Genomic DNA, 13,771 nt, shown 5'->3' on the forward strand with positions numbered 1-13,771 from the left:
CTTTCTTAGGCTGCACTGGGTTTGCCTTTTTTGTCTCTTGGCTTTTTTTGTGTAACAGATCTCTGCAATGCAACTCACTTTGAAAAGTATTACAGATTTGTCACAGTCATTTGTCAGGAATAAATAGCTCACAGTGAGTCAGCTATAGTACTGTGATGGCAGTTAACAATTTAAATTAGGAGAGTAATTGGCGTAATCCATAAGGGTTTGGCTCTCTGATTTGCAAATACATGCAAGGTGCAAAAGGTTAGATAAAGACCATTTGCATTTACGCTTGCAGTTTTTTGATTTCTCCAGCCTGTGTTATGGTATCCTAAAAGCAATAAACCGGGAGAGGAGATATCTTTGGGTTGGCCTTGGTGTAGCCTTCAGTAATTACTGTGGAGAGTGAAAAAAAAGAAGCCCACACCAGCAAAAGTGTAGTTTGCATTGTTTCCTTTTGTTGTGCTTTAGAAACTTCCCGTTTGTGCTCCCACTTAGACTTTCCAAACCATACTGAAGCTTGCTCACTCCCTGTCCCCTGCAGTGGGCTGGAGAGGAGAATTGGAGGCACAAAAGGTAAAGATGAGATAATGAGTTGAAGAAAGACCACTTTACTGGAAACAGCAGTGAAATGCTGACATGAGAGAGGAGAGTTGGCTTATGTGCAAAATGCTCACCATGGAGCCTGGGACCTTACCACAGCCATGCTACCCTCCTCCAGAAGGGAGCCCTTCCCCCATCCCCAGAAAATTACATGAGATGATAGAGAATAACCTCTGGGTCCCCTGGCTGCTGCAAAAATTAACCCTGTCCTGGCCAGAACCAGGACACGCTGTCATGTGGAGAGCTGGACCTACTTGTAAAGGTAAAAAGTTTAGCTTGAAAATTGGAATTCAAGAATTGACAATTAAGTAAAATAAATGGGAATTTGCACTGTAAATAATGATACCAGTCCTCCCAGTTCACAGTCTGCATCCTTGAGGTGTATCCTTGTGTTGCCAAAATGCTCAGTGAATGTGCTCCTGTGCCAGGTTTGAGTATGGCTCACACTGTGTTTTACAGCCCTGGTGCAGTATGGTAGAGCAGATTTGAGGGGTGATCGCTGCTCTTAAGTAGATCGTACAATACAAATTGAAGAAATACTGTTATGCCTTCACATAATGATATTGTTCTGGTGTTTCTTTCATTCAGATGGATGAGATCAAGGCTAAAGACAGGATCATATTTTCATTGGAAAAAGAACTGGAGACACAGACAGGCTATGTGCAGAAGCTGCAGCTGCAAAAGGAAGCTCTGGATGAACAACTCTTTTTGGTGAAGGAGGCAGAATGTAACATGAGCAGTCCCAAGAGAGAGATCCCAGGAAGGGCTGGAGATGGTTCGGAGCACTGCAGCAGCCCTGTATGCAGGTTTTACCAGTCCTTGCACAACAGTAGCATGGATGTGTGTTTCTTGCTGACATACCTTCTCGGGCCCTGGGAAAACATTCTCACTCACTCACTAGAGACAAGTTAATGTCCGTAGAGTCTTCGGAGGGCATGCTAGTTGGACAAAGCTTTGTACTGCTGGTTTTCATCAGTCATTCTATTTGTAAATATAACACATCTTAAATAATCAGTGCCCCTTTGAAAGAATCATCATGAACCTAACTACCTGGATAACATGCATCCTCAAAACCAGATAGAATTAGGAGGATGAGTAGGGAGGTGCAAGGAGAAGGCTGGGCACAGAGAATCTGCGAGACTCTTAGGGGGTCCTCCTCTTTGTCCGTCTTCCCACAGACAGCCCTTGAGTGTCATTCACAAAGCACAAAGGTCACCCATTGTGTGACTAAACTGAAGATGTTTACACGACCAATGCATATATAAAAGCATATTTACATGTAGACAAATGAGGAATAAAAACGTAAATGTAATTGATACAGAAAGGGTTGTTGTGACTTTTTCACCTGAGGTAGTGGCTCAGCAAATAGAAGCAATCTATAGGAAAAGGCGATAAAAAATAGAATCTTTTAGCTTTTTCATCTCCATAATAAAAAATTATCATCTGTTTGGTTGTGTTGTCTTGATTTTTGTAAACGAGTTAAAATTTTCAATTAAAGTATCCCCCAAACCAGATACTTCCTCCTGAAAATATATATGCTTTTGCCAGCATGTTCAGTACTGTAAAAGTCCCTAAAGATAATTTGTTGATGATGACAGCTTGACTGGTGTGTGTTTTTTAAGGATTCTTTTCCCAAGAATGTATTTTGAAGAGAATCAGTAATTGTGTGACATTGTTGCCCGTGCACAGGACTTGCGCAGAAACCAGAAGAGGATAGCAGAGCTGAATGCCACGATACGGAAGCTGGAAGATCGGAACACGTTGCTTGTTGATGAACGAAATGAGCTGGTATGTGAGCTTTTGCACTGGCAGACAGAGGAGGTTGTGAACTATGGGGAAAGGCAAAGAGGGGGAGGATCCAGGGATAAATCTGGTGATGAACAGGCCTTGTCCATCCATCAGGCCCATCACTCAGGACGTTGAGGAGGACTTTTTATCCTAGAATTAAACAAAAATTTCACTGAAGTTACGTGAGTACAAAATCACAGTGGAGGTTGAGGCAGCAAGGCTTCTAGGACTCTGTGTGAATGCTTCTGTGCCCTCCTTTCAAGCACACAACATGTGCTTGGTGACTTACCTAATGCATGGTGAGACTTACCTGGTAAATGAAATAATGTTTGTAAAATCTGTAGTCCAGTATTTGACCAGGTTGAAAATAATTAAGTACCGGGTCTAGGAAGAATTGACAACTACGAATTGATCCCTTTATCTGATTTTCTACTCTGTGGTGATATCTATGTATTGAATAAGGACCCTGGTTATTTAACCTATTTATATTCCTACTCCTCTGCTTAAAGATGAGGGTGATAAATTCAAGTCTTGATGGATTTTTTTATTCCTGAGCTAGAAATCTTAATGCACTCCTTTCATATCAGTTTAGCTGGCTTCAGTGTTCTTTTGTCATAATTGCAAAATAGAGGTCAAGACTGCAAATTACAAGTATATTCATGTGTCTCTTGTGACAATTATTAATTACTATTATCAATCCAGTTGAAGCGCGTCCGAGAAACTGAGAAACAATGTAAACCTCTTCTGGAAAAGAACAAGTGCCTCACGAAGAGAAATGATGAACTTATGCAGTCTTTGCAGCGCATGGAAGACAAACTCAAAGCAGTCACTAAAGAAAATATAGAAATGGTTGGTACTGAAGAGCAAAATGAGGGTTACTGGATGGTCTATGTGTTGGTGGCCACATCTGCATAGTGCATGATTTATATAAGCAGAGAATATGCATTGTATATAATGTATAATACTATTGCTAAGATACAGCCATGGTTGGGTCTGTAGATTTACATGCCATAACATAGTGGGTTATGCATATATGGGCAATGTATTTACATGAATGCATAATCGCAGTCTTTAATTCTATTATCAAAGTTAGAATATTGAGTTTCAATTGTTTCAAAAAAAAGAAAAAGGAAAGAAAGTTATATCGTAGAGGCATATCCTACTGTGCTGTTTTTCATCTGGAACTCAAAAAGGAAGCTGTTAAGAGTGATTTTCAGCTAGAATGATGTTCTTGCATCATGTACACATTATTTTTAGAGCTGATGATGACAAAGTAAACTTCTGGTATGGCACTAAGCACATAGAATCTTTCCATAAAACATACGCATGGTAGGTGTGTATGGAAAGGGGGAATGGTGGTGTTTAAATTTGGTTAGGGCTGTGCATTTCCCATGTCAGGGCCATATGAAGTAGGGTCAAAGCGGTTATGTCTGCATATCCTCCAGATGGGATTGCCTTGATTATCAGTCTGCTTCCAGGCCCTATGTTCCTACACATGTACTGGTGTTGCTTTGGCGTTAATGAAAAAGGAGGTGGATGTTCTGGGTTGCCAGATGTAAGCTAGCAGACTGAGACAACTTCCCTTGCTACGGGTGTTCATGGACCTTGCCCTGACTTGTAGTAGCCACTGTCTTGAGCAGGCTGAGTGCCCTGCAGTGGGAGCAGCTTCCCTGCTGATTAAGTGGAGATGATCAGATTCACTTTCTTGTCACACAGAAAAAAGACTTCAGTGCTACACGATTAATCCACTTAAAGACTCTGCAATTTACCCATGCCTAGAAGACAGATAAACTCATTGCAGGTGTCATGGGTCACAGTTATTCTTCCACAGCTGTGGTAGTACAGATCACAGTCCCTTGGGGTCTCCCGCAGCAAAGAGAAAGGACTCAGGAATCTGCATGCTTTAGGCATCAGTGGGCAGCACCTCTGGTGCATATCTGTGGACACCGTGCTAAGTTAGCTCCCTGACATCCCTGATGTTTGCTCTTCACTCTACGGATGCCCATATAAAAAAGTTAACAAGCTGTGGGTGGCTAGAGTAATTCTCACAGGTTTTAGCCATCTCCTTTCCCACATATGCTCAGGAGCAGGCAGGATGTTGACCTGTGTTTAAAATAGATCTGTTACCACGGTTTTTGCCTTTCCTCTTGGTGTGACTGGATGCATCTCTTTCACATAAGATGATCCTACATTGAATGTCAGTAAGGACATGGGGTTGTGAGAGTAGATAGCTATTTGGCTACTCACTAGAAAGGTTCAACTCTATTTGCCACATGTGGGGGCATCTTGATGCATGGTCAAGGAAGAGCTATGGTATGTGACCTTTAAGGGCTGTAGAGGCTGTATTGCCACAAGGTAAGCAAGTAGATAAAACTTTGTTGTTCTGGTTGAAGAACTCAGTCTTGTACTACTTAATTGTTAAGAAGCACTGATGGGCATTAATAAAAAATTGTGTAGCTGAAGCATATCTAAAGGTCTGTATAGCTTAAATGAAAGGTGTTGTTTAGTTTTTAACTGAAAAGTGGTCTTTCAGTTGCTGAATCTTATTTTCTCTCTTATCTTTTCTTCTTACCACAGAGAGAAAAAATAACATCACATCCTCCTCTAAAGAAGTTAAGATCTCTCAATGACCTGGATCAGGCTAATGAGGAACAAGAAACTGAATTTTTAAAGCTTCAGGTCATAGAACAGCAGAACATAATTGATGAGTTAACAAGGGTATGTCTAGAGCACAAAGAAATTAGGAATGATTGCTGTGTACAGTTTACCACTGATAGTATTTCATCTTACAACTAGAGGTCTGAGCATTAATACCTTATCTGCTTTTAACATCTGAAGATGTTTAGCTGTAGGCAGGCATGTGTGCAGTTTACTGAATTCGCGGTGGAGCATCAGCCCCTACAACTCAAAGCACAACACTGTGAATTGAGCTCCAGAAAGGAATGCAGACTAAGAACTGTGGAGCTTGGAAGGTACCTACCTGTTCACAAGACAGGGCTGTGCCGAGATGTTTTACCATTGTAACTAAGTCATGCTTAAAGTGTTTCCTTAACAAGAGGCCAGCCCACAGTGCCATATCATGTGCTGGAAAAGCATGTATAGCTAGACAGTGAATTTCCAGTTCTTCTGTCATTTAATGCAGACAAATCCTTTGTCGGCAGACTTTGCATTATTATGATACTGAGGAGGAAAAAGATTCCAAAACAGGCTGTTGTCTCTTCTGAGACATCATTGCTAGGAATGGTGAGATCAACACTCCCATCATTTAATGACTGAGACAGAGGCAGCATCTGCTCATCAGGGTAGGCAGACAGTCCCTTATACAATGCCCAAACCCATGCACCAGGTTTCCCAGTGATTTTAGAGGGCAGTCCATCAGCTCCTGTTGTTTGACAGCTGCTCAAGGCAAATACTCAAGGGCTTCTTTCAGGTGGTGTTCAGCTGACACACATACAGGTTTGGATGTGAATCCTTCCTTCTACCTGTAATCAGATTCCTGTTTGAACATATGAGAAGAGTCACTGGAAGTTCTGTTTTTTCCTGTGTATATTCGGTCATCTAACAGCTGGAAAGAGAAGAAACATTTTAATCTTCCTTTCCAGGACAGGGAGAAACTGATTCGTCGGAGAAAGCATAAAAGGAGCTCAAAACCAATCAAGGTAAGATGAAGAGTTGTTTCTTATTTACAGTGCGCAGGTAGGCTGTGCAGGAAAACACACGTTAGCAATCTGATTAAAGAGAGCTTTGTGGATTATAACAATCTGCTTTAGTGATCAGGTTTATAAATTCCTTAGTTACTTTGGGAGAGCTTTTTAAATCCACTTTGAAATTCTGTTAAGGGTATGCAGCTATTTTATTTTCAGCAAAATGGGGCTCCTGTCCCATTCATCGTCCTTACCCCATCCCCCATCCCCTCCTGAGTAGTAATAATTGTCCTTCCATTTGGTTTCTATAAGTCTATTGGTCTCAAGGTCTGTTATGCTGAGAGGTTTATCAGAGACCTTCCCATTTTTTTCTGTGATTTTTACAGCATATATGGGCTAAAGCCAAATCCTTGTGCATCTCTATTTTTCAAGTGGAAATTCCTGCCTGAGATACTGTGTCATTCTCTCCTGCTTAGTTCCACATGCCTTTGACTAACTTTTGTATCACCCTGAATTGGGTTAAGTCCAAAGCTGGTATAATTTACAACAATTTTAGAGCTGAGTAGTCAGGAGTGGTTTGCATAGCTCCTTTATCATCTGTAAGTGAAGCGTGACTTTGCAACACTCGTGTCTCACCTCCAAAAAGTGGAAATACTGGTTGCTTGGTTGCACTCAGTCCTCCAAGGACATCCTGTAGTGCATCAGCCATGTTCTGTGAAAGTAACGCAGCACTGTCTACACACTGGGAATTTCAGACCAGCAAATCCTAGCTGTGTCATCACATTGTTTCTGTGTGGGTCGTGAAGCGGTGCACAGCAGGCACAACAAGGACCGAAAAGTATTTTCATCAGTTAATTTTATTTTTAAAGCAGAGATTATAATACTGTAGAATATGTCAATTGTCTTCACTTGACAACACAATGAACAAAAATAATTATATATGCAAAAGCTAATTGGCCTCTTTGGTACATGTTTTTTGTGTGATTCAATCTCCAGGTTTAGAAGGTTTTATCCTGTTGGCAAAGTGAAAGATGTTGCTAGGAATAAGTGAATCTTAATTGCTTGTCAATCAAAGCAAGATTGTCAAAGACAATCAAAGTTTGTCTTTAGAATTTTCCATAAGACAAATATTTAAATGCTCAGATCTGTGGTGCCCTGAAACCAAGCCTGCAGGGTCAGGCATCTGTGCCTTCAAAGGACACATCTCACAGTTTTCTTCATTTGATTTAATTTGGCTACGAGATTGGCAATAGTGAGGTGTCAGACATACAGTCAAACTGTGGAGCATGAGCAATTGTTTATAACACGTGCAGTTACTGTAATCCTGGAAAGATGCAATATGAGTTCCTTCATGTTAGTTTTGTATTAGCATAGCTTTCACTGACATAGTCCAACAACAATATCAGCAAGAGAAGCACCTAGACATTAAAAGTATCAGCAGTGTCTGTGAGAGAAGAAGGAGGGCTGCCTATTCTACATCTGTTTCCAGCTCCTTATGGTGTTACCTTTGCACACTAATCAGCATGTTGATAGATGTCTTCTGAAGAGCTTTGTGGTTAACAAACAATTCTCCTGCCTTCATGCAAGAGTAGAGACTTTTCCTCTGGCATATTGCTTCTCGCATTATGTTTTACAATTAGACTGTCTACACACTGGGAATTTCAGACCAGCAAATCCTAGCTGTGTCATCACATTGTTTCTGTGTGGGTCGTGAAGCGGTGCACAGCAGGCACAACAAGGACCGAAAAGTATTTTCATCAGTTAATTTTATTTTTAAAGCAGAGATTATAATACTGTAGAATATGTCAATTGTCTTCACTTGACAACACAATGAACAAAAATAATTATATATGCAAAAGCTAATTGGCCTCTTTGGTACATGTTTTTTGTGTGATTCAATCTCCAGGTTTAGAAGGTTTTATCCTGTTGGCAAAGTGAAAGATGTTGCTAGGAATAAGTGAATCTTAATTGCTTGTCAATCAAAGCAAGATTGTCAAAGACAATCAAAGTTTGTCTTTAGAATTTTCCATAAGACAAATATTTAAATGCTCAGATCTGTGGTGCCCTGAAACCAAGCCTGCAGGGTCAGGCATCTGTGCCTTCAAAGGACACATCTCACAGTTTTCTTCATTTGATTTAATTTGGCTACGAGATTGGCAATAGTGAGGTGTCAGACATACAGTCAAACTGTGGAGCATGAGCAATTGTTTATAACACGTGCAGTTACTGTAATCCTGGAAAGATGCAATATGAGTTCCTTCATGTTAGTTTTGTATTAGCATAGCTTTCACTGACATAGTCCAACAACAATATCAGCAAGAGAAGCACCTAGACATTAAAAGTATCAGCAGTGTCTGTGAGAGAAGAAGGAGGGCTGCCTATTCTACATCTGTTTCCAGCTCCTTATGGTGTTACCTTTGCACACTAATCAGCATGTTGATAGATGTCTTCTGAAGAGCTTTGTGGTTAACAAACAATTCTCCTGCCTTCATGCAAGAGTAGAGACTTTTCCTCTGGCATATTGCTTCTCGCATTATGTTTTACAATTAGACTGAGACAGACCCTCGGAAAAATTATTCAGCAAACTTATTCTCCAGCAGCACAAGACCTGATCTTCAATGGGTCTTGAGTTTGAAGATGACAATTGCAGGGGTAGCCCACTGTTCACTTTTCACACCTCATCTTTTAAGTATCTAGCAACTCCTCCCTCTGCCCCTATCCAGAACACGTGCTACAAGTTTACATGAAGGTTCAGAAATCATGTTTTTCCTTCTACAGAGACATGTGGTGGATACAGTTTTTGGGTTTGATGATGATTCTATGGACTCTGAAACATCCTCTGTGGCCTCATATAGAACAGACAGGACACCAGCAACCCCAGATGATGATCTGGATGAGGTAAGATCTGACTCTTTTCACAGACAAATTACAGGTTTTCAAGAGACAATGACTTTCAAAACAAGTTGTTACGCTCTCAAAAACACGCAGATTTTTACAGTGCATACTGAGTGATAAGTACTTCCTAAGTTTCACCTTAATTTTGGTACTCAAATACTGAAATGCTGAGTTTCTTCCAGAATCTAGTCCATAGAGTATATAGCTGTGCCTTCCCTGCAATTTGAGATGATTTTTTTTCCTCTCCCTTTTCAAGGAGATGAGCTGTATCACATATCTTTTAGCTTAAAGACATATTAGAGAGTTACAGTGAATGGGATGACATCATACTAGTGACCTGTCACTAGTGGGGTTTTGCAGGGCTCCATCTTGGGCCCTGTGCTCTTCAATTTCATCATAAATTACTTGAACATGGAAATGGAAGGTATACTGAGCAAGGTCTCAGATGATAGAAAATAGAGAGCAGCTGTTGACTCCCTTGAAGGCAGGGAAGCCCTGCAGAGAGACCTGGACAAATCAGAGGGCTGGGCCATCACCAACCAGATGAAGTTCAACAAGGTCAAGTGCCCGATTCTGCGCCTGGGATGGGGCAACCCTGAATCTACAGACTGACTGGGGAATGAGATGCTGGAAAGCAATGTCTGGAAAGGGACCTGGGGGTTGACAGAAAGTTGAATATGAGTTAGCAGTGCCCTGGCAACCAGGAGGGCCACTCGTGTCCTGAGGGACATCAGCATTTCTAGCCAGTCAAGGGAGGGGATTGCCCTGCTCTGCTCTGCTCTGCTCTGTGGTGGCCTCACTATGAATATTGTGTGCAGTTTTAGGTGCCACAATGTAAGAAAAATATTAAATTGTTAGAGAGTGTTCAGAGGAGAGGAACAAAGATGATGAAGGGCTTTGAGGGGAGGCTGTATGAGGGGCGACTGAGGTCACTTGGTCTATTCAGCCTGGAGAAGAGAATGAGGGGAGACCTCATTGCAGTCTACAGCTTCCTCATGAGGGGAGGAGGAGGGACAGACAGTGATCTCTTCTCTGTGGTGACCAGTGACAGGGCCCATGGGAATGGCCTGAAGTTGTGTCAGGGGAGGTTTAGGTTGGATATTAGAAAAAGGTTCTTCACCCAAAGGATGATTGGCAGTGGAATGGTCTCCCCAGGGAAGTGGTCACAGCGCCAAGCTTAACAGAGTTCAAGAAGTGTTTGGACAACACTCTGTTATTCTTGGGGATGGTGCTTTGCAAGTCCAGGAGCTGGACTCAATGATCCTTGTAGGTCCCTTCCAACTCAGCTGATACTGTGATATAAATGCTGTATAATCTCCACATTTTTTCACTTCAGATCATAGCAAGTTCACTGTGATCCAAAAAGCTGTTTGAATCAAGACCTGTAAACCAACTACTGTGCTTAACAAATCACATTTGCATTCTTTGCTTTGACGGTGCTTTTCTCTCCATGGCTTAGACATGTCCTTTCTTATTCTTCAGGGTTTAGCAGCAGAAGAGTCAGAGCTGCGGTTTCGACAGTTGACAAAGGAGTACCAGGCCCTGCAGAGAGCATATGCACTGCTGCAGGAACAGACAGGAGGGGTCATAGATGCTGAAAGAGAAGCCAGGGTCAGTATTTGTTTGAGAGTAACAGTTTTTCATTGCTGTCAGGACAAGAAACCATTCAAAGGGACATACAGTGGAATGGAGCTACATACAGCATCCGTAACACTGAGAAGTGTCTGTTCAGTCACTCACTGAGTACATTTTTATTAAAGAGTGTGACCATTAAGAATGGACGTGCTCAGTTTACAGGAAGCTGTCCTCCACGTGAACCTGAAAACTCTGCAGTCAGGCAGGCATGCCAAAGCAGACAACTCTGCAGCCTGACACAGAATCCCAAGGGTTTTCTCAGCATTTGCCTAAGTGTGTTGGGATTTGGTTTAAAAGGCAAATGAAGGCCTGTGGGTTTTCACAAAGGCACACATTGCACCAACTTTAGGAACATCTGTATGTTTCTAACAGAAATGCAAATTACATTCAAACTTTAATGTGATGCAGGCTACAGTAAACCTTCCAAGGCTAAAAATGTTGCCCCTCTAATAAAATGTTAGAATCATTCAGGCTGGAAGGCACCTCAGGCAGTATCCAGCTCTAATTCCTGCTCAAAGCAGTCAACTGTGAAATCATATCAGTTTGTTTAGTACTTACTTAAGTCAACTCTTGAGGACCCCCTGGCAGTTAAAATTGCCTCTTCCCACTGCCTGTTGCCACTCTGATCTACTAAGCACTTTTTTTGTAATTTAGGGATTGCCCCTTATTAGGGTCTTTGATCAGAGCACCCCAAGTACCTGAGCTTGTGTTTTGCTGCTCTGATGCAGTCCACGATGGAACAGGCTTGGGTGGGGAGTTGGGGCTGATGCACCATTCTGTTCCCTTGTGTCATCTGTGTGCCAGTCTAAGGGGTGGCACAAAACATCGCTGAGTCAGAATCCTTCTAATGGTTGCTCACTCAGTGGAACTGACAGCATGAACCCAGGCTCTGCTGGTCTTGGTTTCCTTATAACACCAGTTACATTGCTGGTTTTGTTACTCTTAAATGTGGTGCCTGACTTCAACAGGCTCAGGAGCAACTTCAAGCTGAAGTCCAGAGGTATAAAGCCAAAATAGAAGATCTGGAGAAAACTTTGGCTCAGAAAGGGCAGGTAAGTAATTCTTGTGTATTTTTTCCCTATTTTGTGCCTTGCCTGCTCTGCTTACAAAATACCTAGCACAATTTCAGTATAAGCTTCCATGAGATGTAATGTTGCCAGTCAATAAACAGGCAGCTCTAGCAAGTTCAGAAGCCTTGCTACATCTTGGTAAACTTTAAAATGTTGTTGTTCTGTAAAAGACAGCTTGTTCCTGTAGGATGTTAAAGCCTGAGTATTGTGGCTCCAATTTTCAATAAATTGGAGCCTCATGGAACTTGATTATTCTGTAATACTACTGCTTCATCCAACAGGACTCACACTGGGTGGAAGATAAGCAGCTTTTCATTAAGAGGAACCAAGAACTTCTAGACAAGGTACGTTCCAAAGGTTTGCATGTTCACTCTGAAGGGTTATCTGGATTCTGTGAGACATCTTAAGGGTTTAGATTTTGCACAGCATATTCTACCTCAAATACCACTCACCAAATACTTCATGGTTCTTGTAACAGTCACACAGGTCACGGTTTAACGTATTTCTGTTAGATAGAGAAAACGGAAGCCGAAAACAACCGTCTGCAACAGGAGCTGCAGGATGCGCGGGACCAGAACGAGCTGCTGGAGTTCCGCAACCTTGAGCTGGAGGTGATGGATCCTTCTTCTTACAGCAGAGCTAGTAGAAAATTAAGTGACTGCACTTGCACTGGACACCGGCTTTAATCAAGGGTTTGCTCAAGTGCTGTAGCAATGGAACAGAGTAACAAATCAGGCCCAGCATTTTTAATTGTGAGCTGAAGTATGTCAGCTCTAATATCCTGGAAATAGTAAGCACCATAACCTGGTGTTTCACTTCATCCTGAGCCAGGTGAACTGAGGTGCCCTCAGTGGGCACAGGTAAGCTTAGCTGATTAACGTAAGGGTGTGTCTTAGTTGCCATGCCTGTGGGCATAATTTTTCTAATATTTGGAGAAGCCTGTCTGCCCATGTGCAAGTGCTGTTCCTTTTGTGGGCACTGGACACATTCCCTGTTGAGCAGCTCTCCCATGACCAGTAGTGGGTAAAAACAGTCTCTCAGGTGACACTGGACATTGATGCAGGAGCCTCACAAGCCTCTTCAGGACCTCAAGCTTCCTCTTCCCAGACTGCCTGTAGTTACAGGCTCTTCTTTGGAGTGCCAGACAACCAAAACTTCACCTGCTCTTTTCCCCAGAATAAGCTGGTGTATTTTTTAGTTGTTCTTTTCAGTTGCTGTCCAAAGCCAAATACATTTGCCACACACAGAGCCTTTCCTGGGTCTTATAAATTAATGCTGTGTCAGACTTGCCCCTTATTCATAGAACTGCGCCACAGTTTTACCTGACAGGTGTGTATCCAAATGACAGGGAGCTGAACTCATCAAGTGAATTACACGCTCATAAACCAAAAATGTGTGTGAAAATTAAGTTTAATCTTCACTTCTGTGCTTGCCTGAATACCTGAGAGGAATGAGAAATAACATCTTCAATTTTATTTTCTCTCTGGTCATTTAGAACTGACAAATATTTGTAAATTTTAAGCAATGAAGGTGTATAGCTAAGTTGATCAGTTTTTTTGAACGCATTCTTTCCCACAGATGTTTGAATGTACAGCATACCAGGATGAGCAAAATGTGTAATCTGAGTCTCCCAATAGTCTAAAGTCAAACATCTGTTTCAAAAGGGAGTATTTACAGCAATGCATAGTTGTTCAACACTTCATAAAGAAAATCTATTGAATCTTAGCTAGTGACAGCCTTTCCACAGCCAGTTTGAAAACTGACCTAGTTTATCAAATAATCTCCTGTTAAACAGTTACCTTGGGTTTAGGATCCTGTCCCACTTGGCTCATTTTCTCATACTAGTTCTAGATGTTTCTATCCTTGGCTTGTGGAATGAAGTGCTTGGCTTTGCAAGCCAAGCATGATATAAACAGCAGCTATGGTATTTTCTGTGTGCATCTCCTTCATTCTAATAGATTCTCTAGTATCTTTTCAATTTATTTGCAGGAAAGAGAGAGACGGTCCCCACCATTTAATCTCCAGATTCACCCATTCTCAGATGGTGTGAGTGCTCTACAGATCTACTGCATGAAGGAAGGGGTTAAGGTAGGTCAGTTGTATAAGGCAATGCTTCTCCCTACAGGAGTGGTGGGTGCTGCCCATTAATCCATT

At 41.8% G+C, this 13,771-nt stretch overlaps 1 protein-coding gene across 6 annotated transcripts in view; it reads left to right on the forward strand.

The window, feature by feature from the left end:
* Positions 1–13,771, forward strand: part of JAKMIP2 (janus kinase and microtubule interacting protein 2) — a 43,484-nt gene that overhangs the window by 14,509 nt on the left and 15,204 nt on the right. For all 6 annotated transcript variants that reach the window (XR_015773998.1, XR_015773997.1, XM_088063459.1 and 3 more), the window contains exons 4-14: positions 1,174–1,383; positions 2,275–2,373; positions 3,076–3,222; positions 4,951–5,091; positions 5,976–6,032; positions 8,796–8,915; positions 10,395–10,523; positions 11,516–11,599; positions 11,899–11,961; positions 12,130–12,228; positions 13,607–13,705. Coding sequence is in view for 4 of the 6 variants with exons in the window: in XM_088063459.1 (XP_087919585.1) it covers positions 1,174–1,383; positions 2,275–2,373; positions 3,076–3,222; positions 4,951–5,091; positions 5,976–6,032; positions 8,796–8,915; positions 10,395–10,523; positions 11,516–11,599; positions 11,899–11,961; positions 12,130–12,228; positions 13,607–13,705 (1,248 nt within the window). In the remaining 2 variants the exon portion in view is untranslated. The remainder of the gene's footprint in view (positions 1–1,173; positions 1,384–2,274; positions 2,374–3,075; positions 3,223–4,950; positions 5,092–5,975; positions 6,033–8,795; positions 8,916–10,394; positions 10,524–11,515; positions 11,600–11,898; positions 11,962–12,129; positions 12,229–13,606; positions 13,706–13,771) is intronic.

Source organism: Pseudopodoces humilis, chromosome 17 (assembly GCF_049639895.1).
Source record: "Pseudopodoces humilis isolate 2021_Gansu_Grassland_sample_001 chromosome 17, ASM4963989v1, whole genome shotgun sequence".
NCBI classification, from domain to species: Eukaryota; Metazoa; Chordata; class Aves; order Passeriformes; family Paridae; genus Pseudopodoces; species Pseudopodoces humilis.